The sequence below is a fragment of the Lottia gigantea genome (assembly GCF_000327385.1).
Source record: "Lottia gigantea unplaced genomic scaffold LOTGIsca_12, whole genome shotgun sequence".
Taxonomy (NCBI): domain Eukaryota; kingdom Metazoa; phylum Mollusca; class Gastropoda; family Lottiidae; genus Lottia; species Lottia gigantea.
In genome coordinates this window covers 1,534,637-1,548,104 of record NW_008707225.1, presented here as the reverse complement: position 1 = coordinate 1,548,104, position 13,468 = coordinate 1,534,637, and the positions used below count along the sequence as shown (strand labels likewise).

Below are 13,468 nucleotides of genomic sequence, written 5' to 3'. Positions count from 1 at the left end.
AGATGTCATATTTTCAATTTAACATTTGTTTCAACTCTGCCTTTTAATAAGTATATATAATATATGAATTATGAATATTTTCGGGATATATCAGGATTTTGGTCATCGTATCACGAATACGGGTTTAAAAATGAAGTATGACGAATGGGAGTGTGGTTTTCACACAAGGACTATCAGTTGATATTTCAATTTAAACATATTGGTAAAATGGTATGCTGTAAAAATTGTGACGGCCATGATTTGGCATCGAATCTTTCCGGGGTTTTTTTTTGACGACTTAGAACTTACTTGTTTTTTTTTTGTATAGGACCCTTGTCCAGAGGTTACAGCATCACTACCTGGTCAACTCACCTATTCGTGGATGTTTCCGTAAGTAAATGATAATGATAATTTATAGTAAAGATAAAATGTATGAACACACTGGCAGTTTATCGTCTTTTGAGGAGAATAAAAAGTATTTAAAACTGTTTACAAGCCATAGTCTTTGTGTTCATCAGCACTCAACTATCTCCAAATAAAGTCGGATGATGTGTACAAAAATAATTGTACGAAATAATTATATAGCAAGATAAGAATTAGATTAGAAATATATTCTAAGTTTTATTTCTAGCTTGATACTCAATGGGTACAGAAAAGGTTTAAATGAAGGTGATGTTTGGCAACTGAATCCTCGTGATGCTAGTAGTCGACTGGTACCACAGTTTGAGATATATTGGGAGAAAGAGGTCAACCGAGTTCGTCTAAAAAAGTAGGCGAAATTTATCTGAAACTAGTTTGAAGAAAAGAAAATCAAAGTCGATTAAATTCGCACACGGCAATATTTTTCTGGTGGTCGCATTTTTAAGAATGCTATTTAAATCATTAACATAGTCTCATAGATGCCATTCACCAGCTATTCCATATCGGATAATTTTTGAACATAATTCCAAGGAACTGTAATCGGGAATACAGATAAAATGAAGATGTTGACCATTCCATTTCATTGTCATGATAGTTTCTCGACGAAGACAAAAAGCTTCAAATAAATAAACTGTAGAAAGATGTTTTTGGAAAAATTTGCAGATTCCTTAATTAAACAGTTATTCGATATTCGACGCATAAAAATATGTTTAGTTATGCAGATACTAACTATTCTTTTTTTACATGCAGCAAGGTATATGAAGACAATAAAGTGGTGTATGTTAATGGTGCTAATGGTATTCCGAATATCAATGAAAAATCCAAATTATTATTTTCTCACCAAGTGAAACAATACACTGATCCAAAACATCCAGAGTCCTCATCGTCATCATCTAATGATTCCATCGCCAGGTTGAAGAGAAAACATAAACTTAAAATACCATCATTGTTTAAAGTTCTATGTAAAATACATTGTATTGGGTTAATGGTGTCGTTTATTACAAAATTCTTTGCTGATATTTCAACTTTTATCAGTCCTTTAATTCTAGGGTGAGTCTGAATTTATATATCTTTTAACAAATATTACAGAATTGCGATGAACTGGTTTCAGCAGTCGTTATTGATGTTTGCATAGATGATAGGAGTGTTAGGGATAAAAACGATTCTCAAGTGTTGGAGAAAGACATATTTTGAAAATAGTTTTGCTGGCAATAATCACACATCCACAGTGTCACTGTCAGTGACATCTTTTCATAGATTTTACGTAGCTTTGAATATGATGTTGGTTTTAATCCAGACAGTCGCACCAGACAATGTGAAAACATGACAGTATGTACATGAATTTGTCACCTCAAAACTATCTTCACTGAACCATATTTCAACATTTCATTACAATACAATTGCTGAAGTGTTAACACTATATTAACGGGGTGAAGCTTTGCAAAAGAAATGAATGAGGACGAAGTCAGTCTAAATCAACATTAGCTACTCTCTTATGCATTCATTCATTAACAGTCATCAATTCTTTTTACAGAGAAATTATATCATATATGTCAACCCGTGATGAGTTGCCAGAATGGAGAGGTTATATTTTAGCGGTTGGTTTAATGTTGACTAGTATAATACGAGCTGTATTGTTTCAAATCAGTCTTCATCAAGCAGCTGTAATTGGTATGCAGATGAAGTCAACGCTGACATCTGTTATATATCAGAAGGTTTGTCATGTCTCATAGCTCTGCAAGTATATGTACACTGAACCGCATTCTTATGGACTGCCATGTTACAAAACTGTTGAAACAGTTAAAATTTAGGACCCTTGTTGAGCTGATACATCATTGAAAGATTTCAGACGCATATTCTCAAATGGGATTCACATTATTTGATTCAAGAGGTAAATTATTTTAGTTTCAAGCCATTTAAATGGGTAGCAGTCGGCAGTGGTGAGCTACCATATGAAATTCTCATGCGGAACAGAAATCGTAACTAACCTATTGTTTAATATTGCACTTTATGTTCTCAACAACTTTTTTTTTCAGGCATTAACAATGACCAACGAAGCAAGAAAAATCAAAACATCAGGAGAAATTGTTAACCTCATGTCTGTCGATTGCCAAAGAATTCAAGATTTGCTCAACTTTTTAGCTTTACTATGGTCAACACCGCTTCAAATAGTTCTCTCATTGGTACTGCTTTACTATACCATAGGTATATATCCTTTCCGTTAACAATTAAGTGAAGTGTGAACCAATCTACATTGTATTTTGTAAATATTTATATTATAGTCTAAAAGCAGAGTGAAACTTTATATTACATGCATTGTAAAAAAATTATTAAAAATCCAAAATACACGAATTTGGCAACAATTGTTTATACAATTCTTTTCCAGGACCTGCTGTTTTTGCTGGGGTTGTTGTCTTATGTTTAATGATACCCATCAATTCTGTATTTGCTGGAAAACAACAAAAATATCAACAGGAAAATCTCAAGATCAAAGATAAAAGAATTAAATGGATGACGGAGATATTAAATGGAATCAAGGTTTGAATTTGGAGATTGTTTTCAGTCCGTAGATAAGCATCCTTAATACTAAAACTTCTTTCAGATCCAGAGAATTGGATGTCGGCATCAGATCTGTCTCAGATATGAGTTGTTTCATTATCCATTCATTAGCAGAATAATAATGTGGGAGTTAAAATAGAAAATCTATTTTTATCAGGTTTTAAAGCTGTATGGTTGGGAGTTATCATTTCAAGAGAAAGTGGAAAAGATAAGAGCTCTGGAAATTCGTGAGTTGTACAAAATAGCCTATACATACATTGTACTTAGCATGAGTTGGGCAGTGGCGCCGTTTTTGGTAAGTTTGTTTCATTTATTTAATTGTTGTGTCTTTTCGTGCCTTGCCTTACCAAAGATGTTATTAAAGGGACAGTTTCGCCATTTTCGAGGTTTCATTTCTTAAAATTCTTTTTTTGTAAAGTCATACAGCCAATTTCTAATGTCGAGCTACCAGTCATAAACCGCATTTAGATGGCAATGTAACACATTTGAATTGCATTGAGCTCTAAATATAATATATCTGGTTTTATCATTGCAGGTAACCTTTGCAACATTTGCTACCTACATCCTTATGAACGAAAATAACGTATTAGACGCTCAAAAGGCTTTTGTAACGTTGTCGTTATTCAATTTATTGAGAGTTCCACTAAATTTGTTGGGCATCATTATTAATTTCAGTATTCAGGTACAATATTTTTTGATCCATCCAGTCATCTTGCACTTACCCGATTTTCTGCATGCATGGGTCGAGCTTTGACTATTGCAAGACGAAATGTTTCACCTATTGCTTGGATAGACTTACTTGGAAAAACGTTAACTATAAGTGTTCCTTTTAGTTCATATGAAAGGTATTCGATATAATTTTTCTAGTAGCAAATATTAGGTGTCGAAATGAGAATAATTTGACTGCACTTCATCTTGCACCTGTTGGATAACTGATCATTTTATTTTGTCATTAATTTGTTGACTAAGCATCTTCCCTGACATTCGAGACAATGCAATCAAACACAATTAAAATCAAATATGAGATTGGAAAAAATGTTTCCTTTGATGAAATAAAACGGATGGAGTTTACGTCCTATTTTTCTGTACCATTTGGGAAAATGAATATGGGTAACACTATGCAGGATGCAATCAGGGAAATTTTGCCAGGACAGCGGCATTAGTTTGCTCTTTTTTCCAACTGCTGGACGATAGTGTATCTGTATGTTTCAATGTATACAACACATATCATAGGCGGTATGCGAGTTTTACATAGATAGCATCATTTTATTTCAGGCATTTGTTTCTGTTAAGCGAATTAATGCTTTTATTATTCAACCTGACCTAGATCCAGAAAACTCAGTACAGGATCAATCATCTAGTAAGTATTATAATTGTATTCCATCTCAATATCAAAAGCCTTGATGTCTGGCATATGAGTCAGTTGGGATACTCCTGCGCCGTCACTTCAGACTAATCATCACCTTTGTGCTAAATAGCAATGATATTAGATAGGTTAGCTGGACCGAAGTACTTAAGTAGGTAATTTTCCATTGGTCAAAGAAATGGCACCAAGTCACAATTTACGAAAGAAGATTTCTGATAAATGAAATATTAAAAAAACTATCAATAAAAAAAACAAATACAACGGTTTTAACACTAAAACGAAACCTTAAATCCAAACTTTCAGTTTGACAATGCAGTTAGCAGCTAATTTTTTTTTTATGAGGAAGCTTGGAGTAGGTCTAATTGCTGCTCAATATTACATACAAAACAGAACGTAGAAAAAATAAACGTCACGTAATGTAAAACTTGTAAAACATCTGAAATAACGTTGTAATGACAAGATGAAAGCTTGAATTTACATGTTTACAATCTCGTGTATCTTTTTATTTTAGAATTTGCTATTTCTGTTCGAGATGGAGAATTTAAGTGGGATGAAGATATGCCTTCAGTATTACACAAGTAAGAGTTTTCATTCGCCGATACTTGTTTGACCTTGCATATAAACTCTGATGTACAATTTTCATTGATAATAAATACCCTTATTTTTACAATATCAAACTGATTCTGTATGTTTATATTTTAAATATGTTAAAAGTAAACCTGAAACATGCTGTTAATTAGAGTTCAAGTAAATGATAAACATGTTTTAGGTCCTGTTTTAATATTTCTATATTGCTCTACAATTGATGGGTGGAGCATTATTTGAGCAGTGAAAATTATTTTTTTGTTATAATTTAAGTATTAATATTGAGATAGCAGAAGGAAAGTTGGTAACTGTTGTAGGACAAGTTGGTTGCGGTAAATCTAGTCTTATATCCGCTATTTTGGGTGAAATGGATAAATTAAGTGGTGATGTAAGAGTAAAGGTACGTCTATGATTACACCAACTGATTGCCAGTAGAGTTAACAGTTAACATTGGACATTTACCCAGCTGATTCATAAAAAAATCGTCGCCTAATAATAATGCAGGACATTAGAATTCGCCAACCATATTATGTCATAAATGCAACTTCATCCCCCATTCATTAAGAAATCTTTATATTTTGTTATTACAGGGAACCATAGCTTATGTTCCTCAACAAGCTTGGATGAAAAACGATACAGTGAAGGGAAATATATTGTTTGGAAAACCTTATAACGAAAACAAATACACAGCTACACTTGAAACATGTGCTTTAACTGCAGACTTAGCAATTCTTCCTGGTGGTGATATGACTGAAATAGGCGAAAAGGTAACCATGAAGCATTTTATTACATAATATTTATGTTTTGTGTAGTCAGTCGTTTCTGACATGCATTTATCTTCATCTCAGTATGTACAGCAGGCAGTATGATTAACCAAAATACGTCATGGTTGCCTCGAAGAGTCAAGCAAGCAAGAGATTGCAATAGAGTAGTTATAAGTCTACAAACCGTCTTATTTTGGTTTTCAGGGCATCAATTTAAGTGGAGGACAAAAACAGAGAGTTAGTTTAGCAAGAGCTCTATATAGCGATGCTGATATTTATCTGTTTGACGATCCTTTGAGCGCAGTTGATTCTCATGTCGGTAAACATATCTTTAAGAAGATGATTGGCCCTTTTGGCTGTCTGAAAGGAAAGGTAACCTCTTTTAGATTGAATGACCTATCATTTCCAGTCATTGTCCTTGATAACGAAATGAATCGTTCCCTAGCATAAATTATCAAATTATATAATCCTTTAAAACTGACCTTCATATTCAACCTTGGTATATTTAGATCAACATTACATGACTAAAAGAAAAAAATACAAGGTCACTTTGTGACGGTAGTGTTCAGACGTTACCGGAAGTGCATACTGAGTTCTGTCCGCTAGAAAGTCATTGAAACAAGTGCAAGTTACCAGAAATTGGTGCTAAACCTGTCTTATACATTTTACTATCTCTGCCCAATTGATATTCAAATAATTCTTTAACCATTTAAGACACGATTATTGGTAACTCATGGTGTACATTGGTTACCTATGGTTGATAACATACTGGTGATGAATGATGGTCGTATAACAGAAAGGGGAACATATGCAGAATTGATAAAAGGCAATGCTGCTTTTGCTCAGTTTTTAAAGACGTATCTAATTGAAGGTGTTGGTATAGAGTCTGAAGATGAAGAACCCGATGCCGAAAGTAGGACATTATGATATTTATCATCAAGAAAATTTCGATACAGGCGCGTTAAAAATGTCTTGAAAACAAGAATTGGCAAAACTCCTTTCATAATGTCAATAAGACGAGGAGATTTGACATGGTTCTGCATTTTGGTCATTGAAGAATAAGGATTTGGATTTTTCATACTTAAAATTATGTGAACTGAACAACGTTGCCTCTCTTTTCCCATAATCGGTCATTATAAAAATACGCATACCGAAATATTTCAGTTGAAACAATGAGAGAAAGAATGTGGGAAAAAATTGATGCAATAACATCAGATGGTGCTACGTCAGGAGATGAAAATCCTGTTACTGAAAGGAAAAGGTATGAAAACTCTATTCTGACAATCCTTGAAACCATAATGTAGCAACACCCCACCCCCTCCTGAAAAAATCTGACAAGCGACCAATTCCATTTCTGCAACTAAGCACCATACGCCATTGCTCCCCCAGATATATTACTTGCCCCTCTGAATAATCAAGTCATGCTGTAGGCCAGCTTGAGACGTGTTGAATTCAATTTTGTATATCTTTCTAATCTTCCCCACCCCTGTCTTTTCTAATAATCCAGCAATGGCGACCCACTCTTTCTTGTGATAAAATTACTTCAGAACTGGTATCTTGTTTTGTTTGAAAGCTGTTTATCTAATTTAGGAGGAGAAGTTCGGTGAGCAGGAAGTCGGTGACTAAATTAACACTATCGACGTCTATGACTTTATCAATGAAAAAGGAGAAAGATGAGATGGAAAGCAAAGGAAAGTTAATTGAGGTTGAATCCACTGGACGGGGAAAGGTAATTAAAAGATAGTAGATAGTCTAAATTCGCTAGCTTTACCTTGTGGTTGGACGATTTGTAATTGTCGCAAACTGCTATAGTTCTCACTTGATCTTTACTTGTTGATCATATATCATTTTATAAAAATGTTAAATTACAAGGGTTAATATCGTATATTCAGATTTATGTTAACGTATCTACATACCACGTTTCATTATAATCATATATGAAAACTAGACTTTCAACCGAGGAAATGTAGGAGGGCGTTTCAACAAACCAGAATTGATGCCGACAAAGATCGATGTGGGCGTATTAGATTCGGGGCTATAGGCTGTAAATGCTGTAGTCCTAATCAATGTTTTCGGACAGCGACTGGGAAAATCAGACAAAACAATGAGAATACTGAGTGCTGTTGATGTTGCAAACGTGTCTATTAACCTTTAATGATCGAAAGAAACAATTACTATATATTGGATGTTAAATATATCATCAATTGTCAATTTTTTTCTTTGCAGATTCCTTTCAAGGTATTTCTTTATTATTTTAAAGCCGCTGGTTCGATTGGTTTTGCAGCTGCTATTTTCTTCTTTGTCCTTTTCCAAGCTGCTAGTATTGGATCTAATTATTGGCTGACCTTTTGGACCGATGATCCTGACCTCAATAATGCCACATTTCAACAAACACCCAATTTTGTTACCAGAAACCACGATTTCTTAACAGTGTACGGCCTGTTTGGTGTTTTTCAAGGTATTTTCTTATCATCTTCAACATTTTACCTTCAGAAATATTGAATTCAAGAGCTCGAGTCCTAACAAAATGAATCGAAAAAAAAAATGAAATGGATGGAGTGGCATATGCCTACTCTTTTTCTGATTTCCGGCTGTCGAGAGATTATTGTCCCATCCGAACATCTAAATTTTCTTAAAATCAGTCAGTTTTCTTCAGAAATACATAAAACATAAACATCTCGCATGTCATGGCAAGCATCATTTAAATGAATGACTTTATGATTTTGGTCATTTTTCTTCATGGAAACTCCTGCGGCAAATCCTTCTTCCTCCACAAAAGACTATACAGACTACATAACTTTTTATTACTACAGTTGTTCTGGTACTCGTCCACTCCCTGTTATATTGGACTAGATTGAATAAAGCGGCTCAAGTAATGCACAGTAAATTGATGGACTCGATATTCCGAGCACCAATGTCTTTTCTGGATACCACTCCGATTGGTCGTATAATAAATAGGCTATCACGTGATACAGAGACGATAGATTCCACACTACCTCAAGTTATGAAGATGTGGTTATCAACGTTCCTGATAGTATCGGCTACTATATTGGTTATAAGTATTACAACTCCAATATTTATAGCAATCTTTATTCCTATTGGTGCCTTCTATTACTTTGTACAGGTAATTAATTTTTACTATTCAAAATATACGGTTTGTCCCATCCCACGCACATCCTATTTTCATTTCAGAACTTGGCTCAAAAGTGCCGAATTATTTGTGATAACTACAAGACTGCAATCTATTGAAAGTTTGATTTGATTATTAGTTTGTATGTGTTTGCATCGTTTGGCAATACCTATTTAATTTTCTGACCAAATTAAAAAACATTCGTCATGTAAGGGCTCGGTTAAAATTGTCTGGACCTATTATGGGTGTTCATACTACAGGTATCTTTTGCTGACACTACCTGTGTTTTGGTGGCAATTATCAAACTATTTGAAACATTGCCTAAGGGAGTAATTATGATTGAAGAGTATGCTTCAATGCCATCTATTCCATCTTTGTTTCTCTGTTGCATACTGATAATTCTGTTTTGCAGGAATTCTATATACCAACTTCACGTCAACTAAAACGTATTGAGTCTGTGACCAGGACACCAATTTATACTCATTTTAGTGAAACATTAAGTGGTGCTAGTACTATTAGAGCCTATGGTGTTACTGGGTCATGTTTACACCATATTAAAAATATAGTAGATAAAAACCAAGTGTATTACTTTGCTGGTATTGCATCAAACAGGTAAATTTTGTGTTTTTATGTTATCTTGTTCTTCGGCGATCCGCACAGCCCCTGACAGAATTTTGGAATTGCAAGCTTCAAACTACTTTGAATAATAAATTCGTACTAGTTTGTGGCATTTTATAACAAAGTCGCCATTGTGAATATCTGTTTCAGATGGCTGGGATTAAATCTTGATTTGGTTTCATCATTAATAGTATTTTCAGCCAGTATACTAGCGGTGGCTTCTAGTGATACTGGAGCGGGTCCTACTGGTCTTTCTATATCATATGCCCTACAGGTAGAGTTTCTTACAATTATTATCTTACTGTTAATATCACGATGGAACGTCGTCTCCTTATATATAATCAATCCTTTTGTTTCATTAAATATATCAGGAATTGTTCTAAACTTGCCTCCGTTTTTCAAAAAATCAACAAAATACAATTTAAATACACTTTGATGTTCATGATAATCTGTTGATCATCAGTATTCTCATGTGTTGAAAATGAAACTGAAATATGTTGGAGGAATCTGCGTCCTTTCAATGAGCTGATATAGCTGGTATATAGTTAAGTTGGTTAACGTTAAGTTATCCTATGATGTTTTATAGATATCTGCAGCTGTAGCATGGATGGTCAGACAAATGAGTGATCTGGAAAGTAATATCGTATCAGTGGAGAGAGTTTTAGAATATTCTAAGATAGAATCGGAGGTTAGTTTCATGGTTAAGCTTAGTATGCTTTCACCATTTCATATTCTTTTAAATAATTTGGTCACATCAGGAGAATGTTCTTGTACTTTTAGACTCGAAAAACTTATTTGTTTCGGTAAATATTCCACTACCTGTTCAAGTGGTTGATTTTAATTATTAATATTCACTTATTTGAATCATCTTTAAGGCGGCATTGATAAATTTTGACAACAGACCAAGTAGTAATTGGCCGGATCATGGTTCTATTACATGGAGTAATTACCAAGTAAGATATCGCCAAGGATTAGATCTAGTATTAAAAGGAGTCAGTTGTGACATTTTAGGTGGTGAAAAGGTAAGTTTAGATACCTAATATAACCTATAGTTCTTATGTAAACTGTTAAATGGAAGAATAAATCTGGAAAAGAATGGAAGCCCTATAAAGGTGAAAAATATGACCAGATATGTTACACATGGGCTTTTTAAAACAATAAGTCGAATCAATCGTTTAAACGTGCTTGTAAAATTTTTAGGTTGACTTGTTGACGGTTTGGCTTCCAGCGTTATGATCTAATTTATCTTTACAGATTGGTATAGTTGGTCGTACTGGAGCTGGTAAGAGTTCTATGTTATTAACGTTATTTAGATTAGTTGAAGGTAGTGGTGGAGAGATTATTATAGATGGTGTAAATATAGCTGATATTGGACTGCATGATTTACGATCTAGATTAACCATATTGCCACAGGTAAAGCCATGTATAAATCAAATAGTTTGACGTTATGCCATCCAGTACCTTTTCAGCGTTAGGTCAGGAAAGGGGATAAAGCATCTATCATTATTAAGTCTGATACAGCTACAACTGCAACTATTAAAATATTTTTCAATTGCGATACCGTAACTGACTGATTTGATATTTCTAACCTATCTTTAACGTTGTTTTAGTTCTATCAAAATTACCAGAACACGTAGGCCTCCTTTCGTCATCATAACCAAAAGAATGTCGTGTCACTCATCATTGAATCTCTCGAATCCAATTTAGACGCTTCTTTCTTATCTTTACGACAGACCGTCACATAGCGTATGTAGTCCCGTTTAGAAAAAAAATCAGTTGAAGCCTCGCCCTTTACGGTCATAGCGGTCATGTATGTTCGTGACCTGATTGTGGTAACTAGGTCAGGCGTAGTCCGACATTCCTCTCGGCGAGTTCAATAGGTTAATATGTTGTATTTTTTTTCCTCCAGGATCCGGTATTATTTTCCGGAACTTTGCGTATGAATCTAGATCCATTTGATGAATTCACTGATGATCAGATATGGGTAGCTCTAGGTCAATCTCATTTAAAACCTTTTGTAGAAGGTCTTCCAGAGACAATTTTCTATGAATGTGGTGAAGGTGGAAGTAATTTCAGGTGAGATTTTCTAATGCCTGTTTGCAACCCTTGGCTTTATTAGGTCCAAGCAGTCAATATGAGGACTGGTGTATCTTGTTGACTACTAGTGTTCAAACATTATTAATAATTGTATAATATAAATAGTGTAATCGATTTAGACGGCATGTATATCAAGCAGTAATTCCTGTTGTAATAGAAACATTAAAATTTATTGATTAAGCTAAAGTAAGCCGATCGTAAAATCTGGTTCGTCTCCGATCAAAATTTATTCCAGAATTTCTAAAATTGGTCTTTGATCATTCTAGACGGTACAAAATGAAAAGAGCAAGCTTACAAATCATTTATCATCCTATATGATAGCACGGATTAAACTATTTCAGTGTTGGACAGCGCCAGTTGGTATGCCTAGCTAGAACTTTACTCAGGAGAACTAGAATACTGGTATTAGATGAAGCAACAGCTGCTGTGGATTATGAAACAGATTCATTGATTCAAAAGACTGTTCGTGAATCATTTAAAGATTGTACAATAATAACCATAGCTCATCGTTTAAATACTATATTAGATTATGATAGGTGAGTAAAAATACATTTCTTATTATATACATAACTTAAATGTTTATGGAACATTACAAACAACAATCCAGATGCCTAATGATGGATAATAAAGGAACGTCAAATAAATATGATAATATAATTGATGAAATATGAATGGTTGAATTTTCGTTTTGTACTCGAAAATGTGCTAAAGATGTTGTTTAACCAGGGTAAAAGTTAAGCCATCCTTTATTCATAGGCTACCAAACCCACTCTCTGAAACATGACAGCACGGCCAAGCAACTCCGCCTGGAAAGCAGAGCCATATACTGAGAGGTAACGCTTAAGACGGGACTTATCCAGACAATAATAATATGACAACATGAATGAAATATCAGAATATTTCCTTTTCTTTTGCAGAATAATCGTAATGGATGACGGAAGAATAGTGGAGTTTGATAAACCAAATGTTTTATTAGAAGATAGAACATCAGTATTTTACGGAATGGCTAGGGAGGCTGGAATAACAAACCATCATTGATATTACTTATTGATTAAAATATTTATTTCTTTACATCTTATTCTGTTCTCTATCAGAACATCGTCATTTTTATCCTCATGGAATCAGCTTCCGGTTTGTCTATATTGTAGTAACCAGAAAGTGGTTGAATTTAGCGCTAACAGGATGATTTTGACGCGTTTTACCAAGTCAAGGGCAATAACTAGTCCGAGATTTCACAAATCCAAAAACGCATGGTACGGTTTATCCTAATAGATGAGAAATCTAGCTTCTATCGAGCTTTCACTGCTCACAACCCGATTTTGACGATATTTTACGTCGGATCAATGACAGTAACTAAAAAAAAGGTGATTAAAATATCGTCAATTACGAACTCGTCCAAGAATTCATCAATCAAAAGACTACTGTATAATCGAAATCTCTTCACATCACAAGCTATTTCATCCTGGAATCGACTTTTCACTAAGAGGTTGAATATTGGTTTTCTTGGTGTTCGCTCGGTGTCCTTCAACCCCATTCCAGATAAATTTTACCATATATACCAATAATTCAAATGCCGATACCAAACTTGCACCAAGAAATAAACCCATTTGTCCTCCAACTCGACCTGTAAGATAATGGACGAGAATTCTTATTGTGAATATGAGGTCAGATTCTGGGAAGCTGGCAAGAGGTTGATACAATGACCAAGACATGATCCACAGACTCAGTTACTATAATAATATAAAAAAAATCGAAACTCCAGAACTCCAGTTGCGTGTAAAGACAAAACAATCAATTTATTCTTACCAAATATAGAGTCAAAATCAAATTCGGGTACATGTTTTATTTCAGTATAAAACATATCTTTAAAAAATATCTTGACTTGCAACAAGTTATTCCTAGAAAATAATAGAATCTATAATAATAAACTATCACTGATATACTTATGAT

The 13,468-nt window shown here is 34.1% G+C and overlaps 2 protein-coding genes across 2 annotated transcripts in view; one reads left to right on the top strand and one right to left on the bottom strand.

Moving 5' to 3' along the window:
• Positions 1-316: 316 nt before the first annotated feature.
• On the top strand, positions 317-12,556 carry LOTGIDRAFT_110718 (hypothetical protein; the record flags this gene model as incomplete). Its single annotated transcript, XM_009048101.1, has 26 exons — positions 317-369; positions 611-738; positions 1,245-1,449; positions 1,934-2,114; positions 2,436-2,604; positions 2,786-2,937; positions 3,116-3,253; positions 3,494-3,640; positions 4,234-4,318; positions 4,836-4,902; positions 5,183-5,309; positions 5,500-5,676; positions 5,878-6,045; positions 6,388-6,586; positions 6,853-6,973; positions 7,267-7,402; positions 7,900-8,131; positions 8,487-8,797; positions 9,216-9,415; positions 9,572-9,695; positions 10,008-10,109; positions 10,297-10,443; positions 10,676-10,834; positions 11,331-11,497; positions 11,860-12,054; positions 12,436-12,556. Coding segments are annotated over 26 exons (4,011 nt in total), but the record flags the coding sequence as incomplete, so codon positions are not given.
• Positions 12,557-12,975: 419 nt separating this feature from the next.
• LOTGIDRAFT_156829 (hypothetical protein) overlaps positions 12,976-13,468 on the bottom strand; it is a gene marked incomplete at both ends in the record, with an annotated part of 4,076 nt that continues 3,583 nt past the window's right edge. Inside the window, 2 exons of the mRNA XM_009048100.1 lie at positions 12,976-13,142; positions 13,325-13,416. Of these exons, the coding sequence (XP_009046348.1) occupies positions 12,976-13,142; positions 13,325-13,416 (259 nt within the window). The remainder of the gene's footprint in view (positions 13,143-13,324; positions 13,417-13,468) is intronic.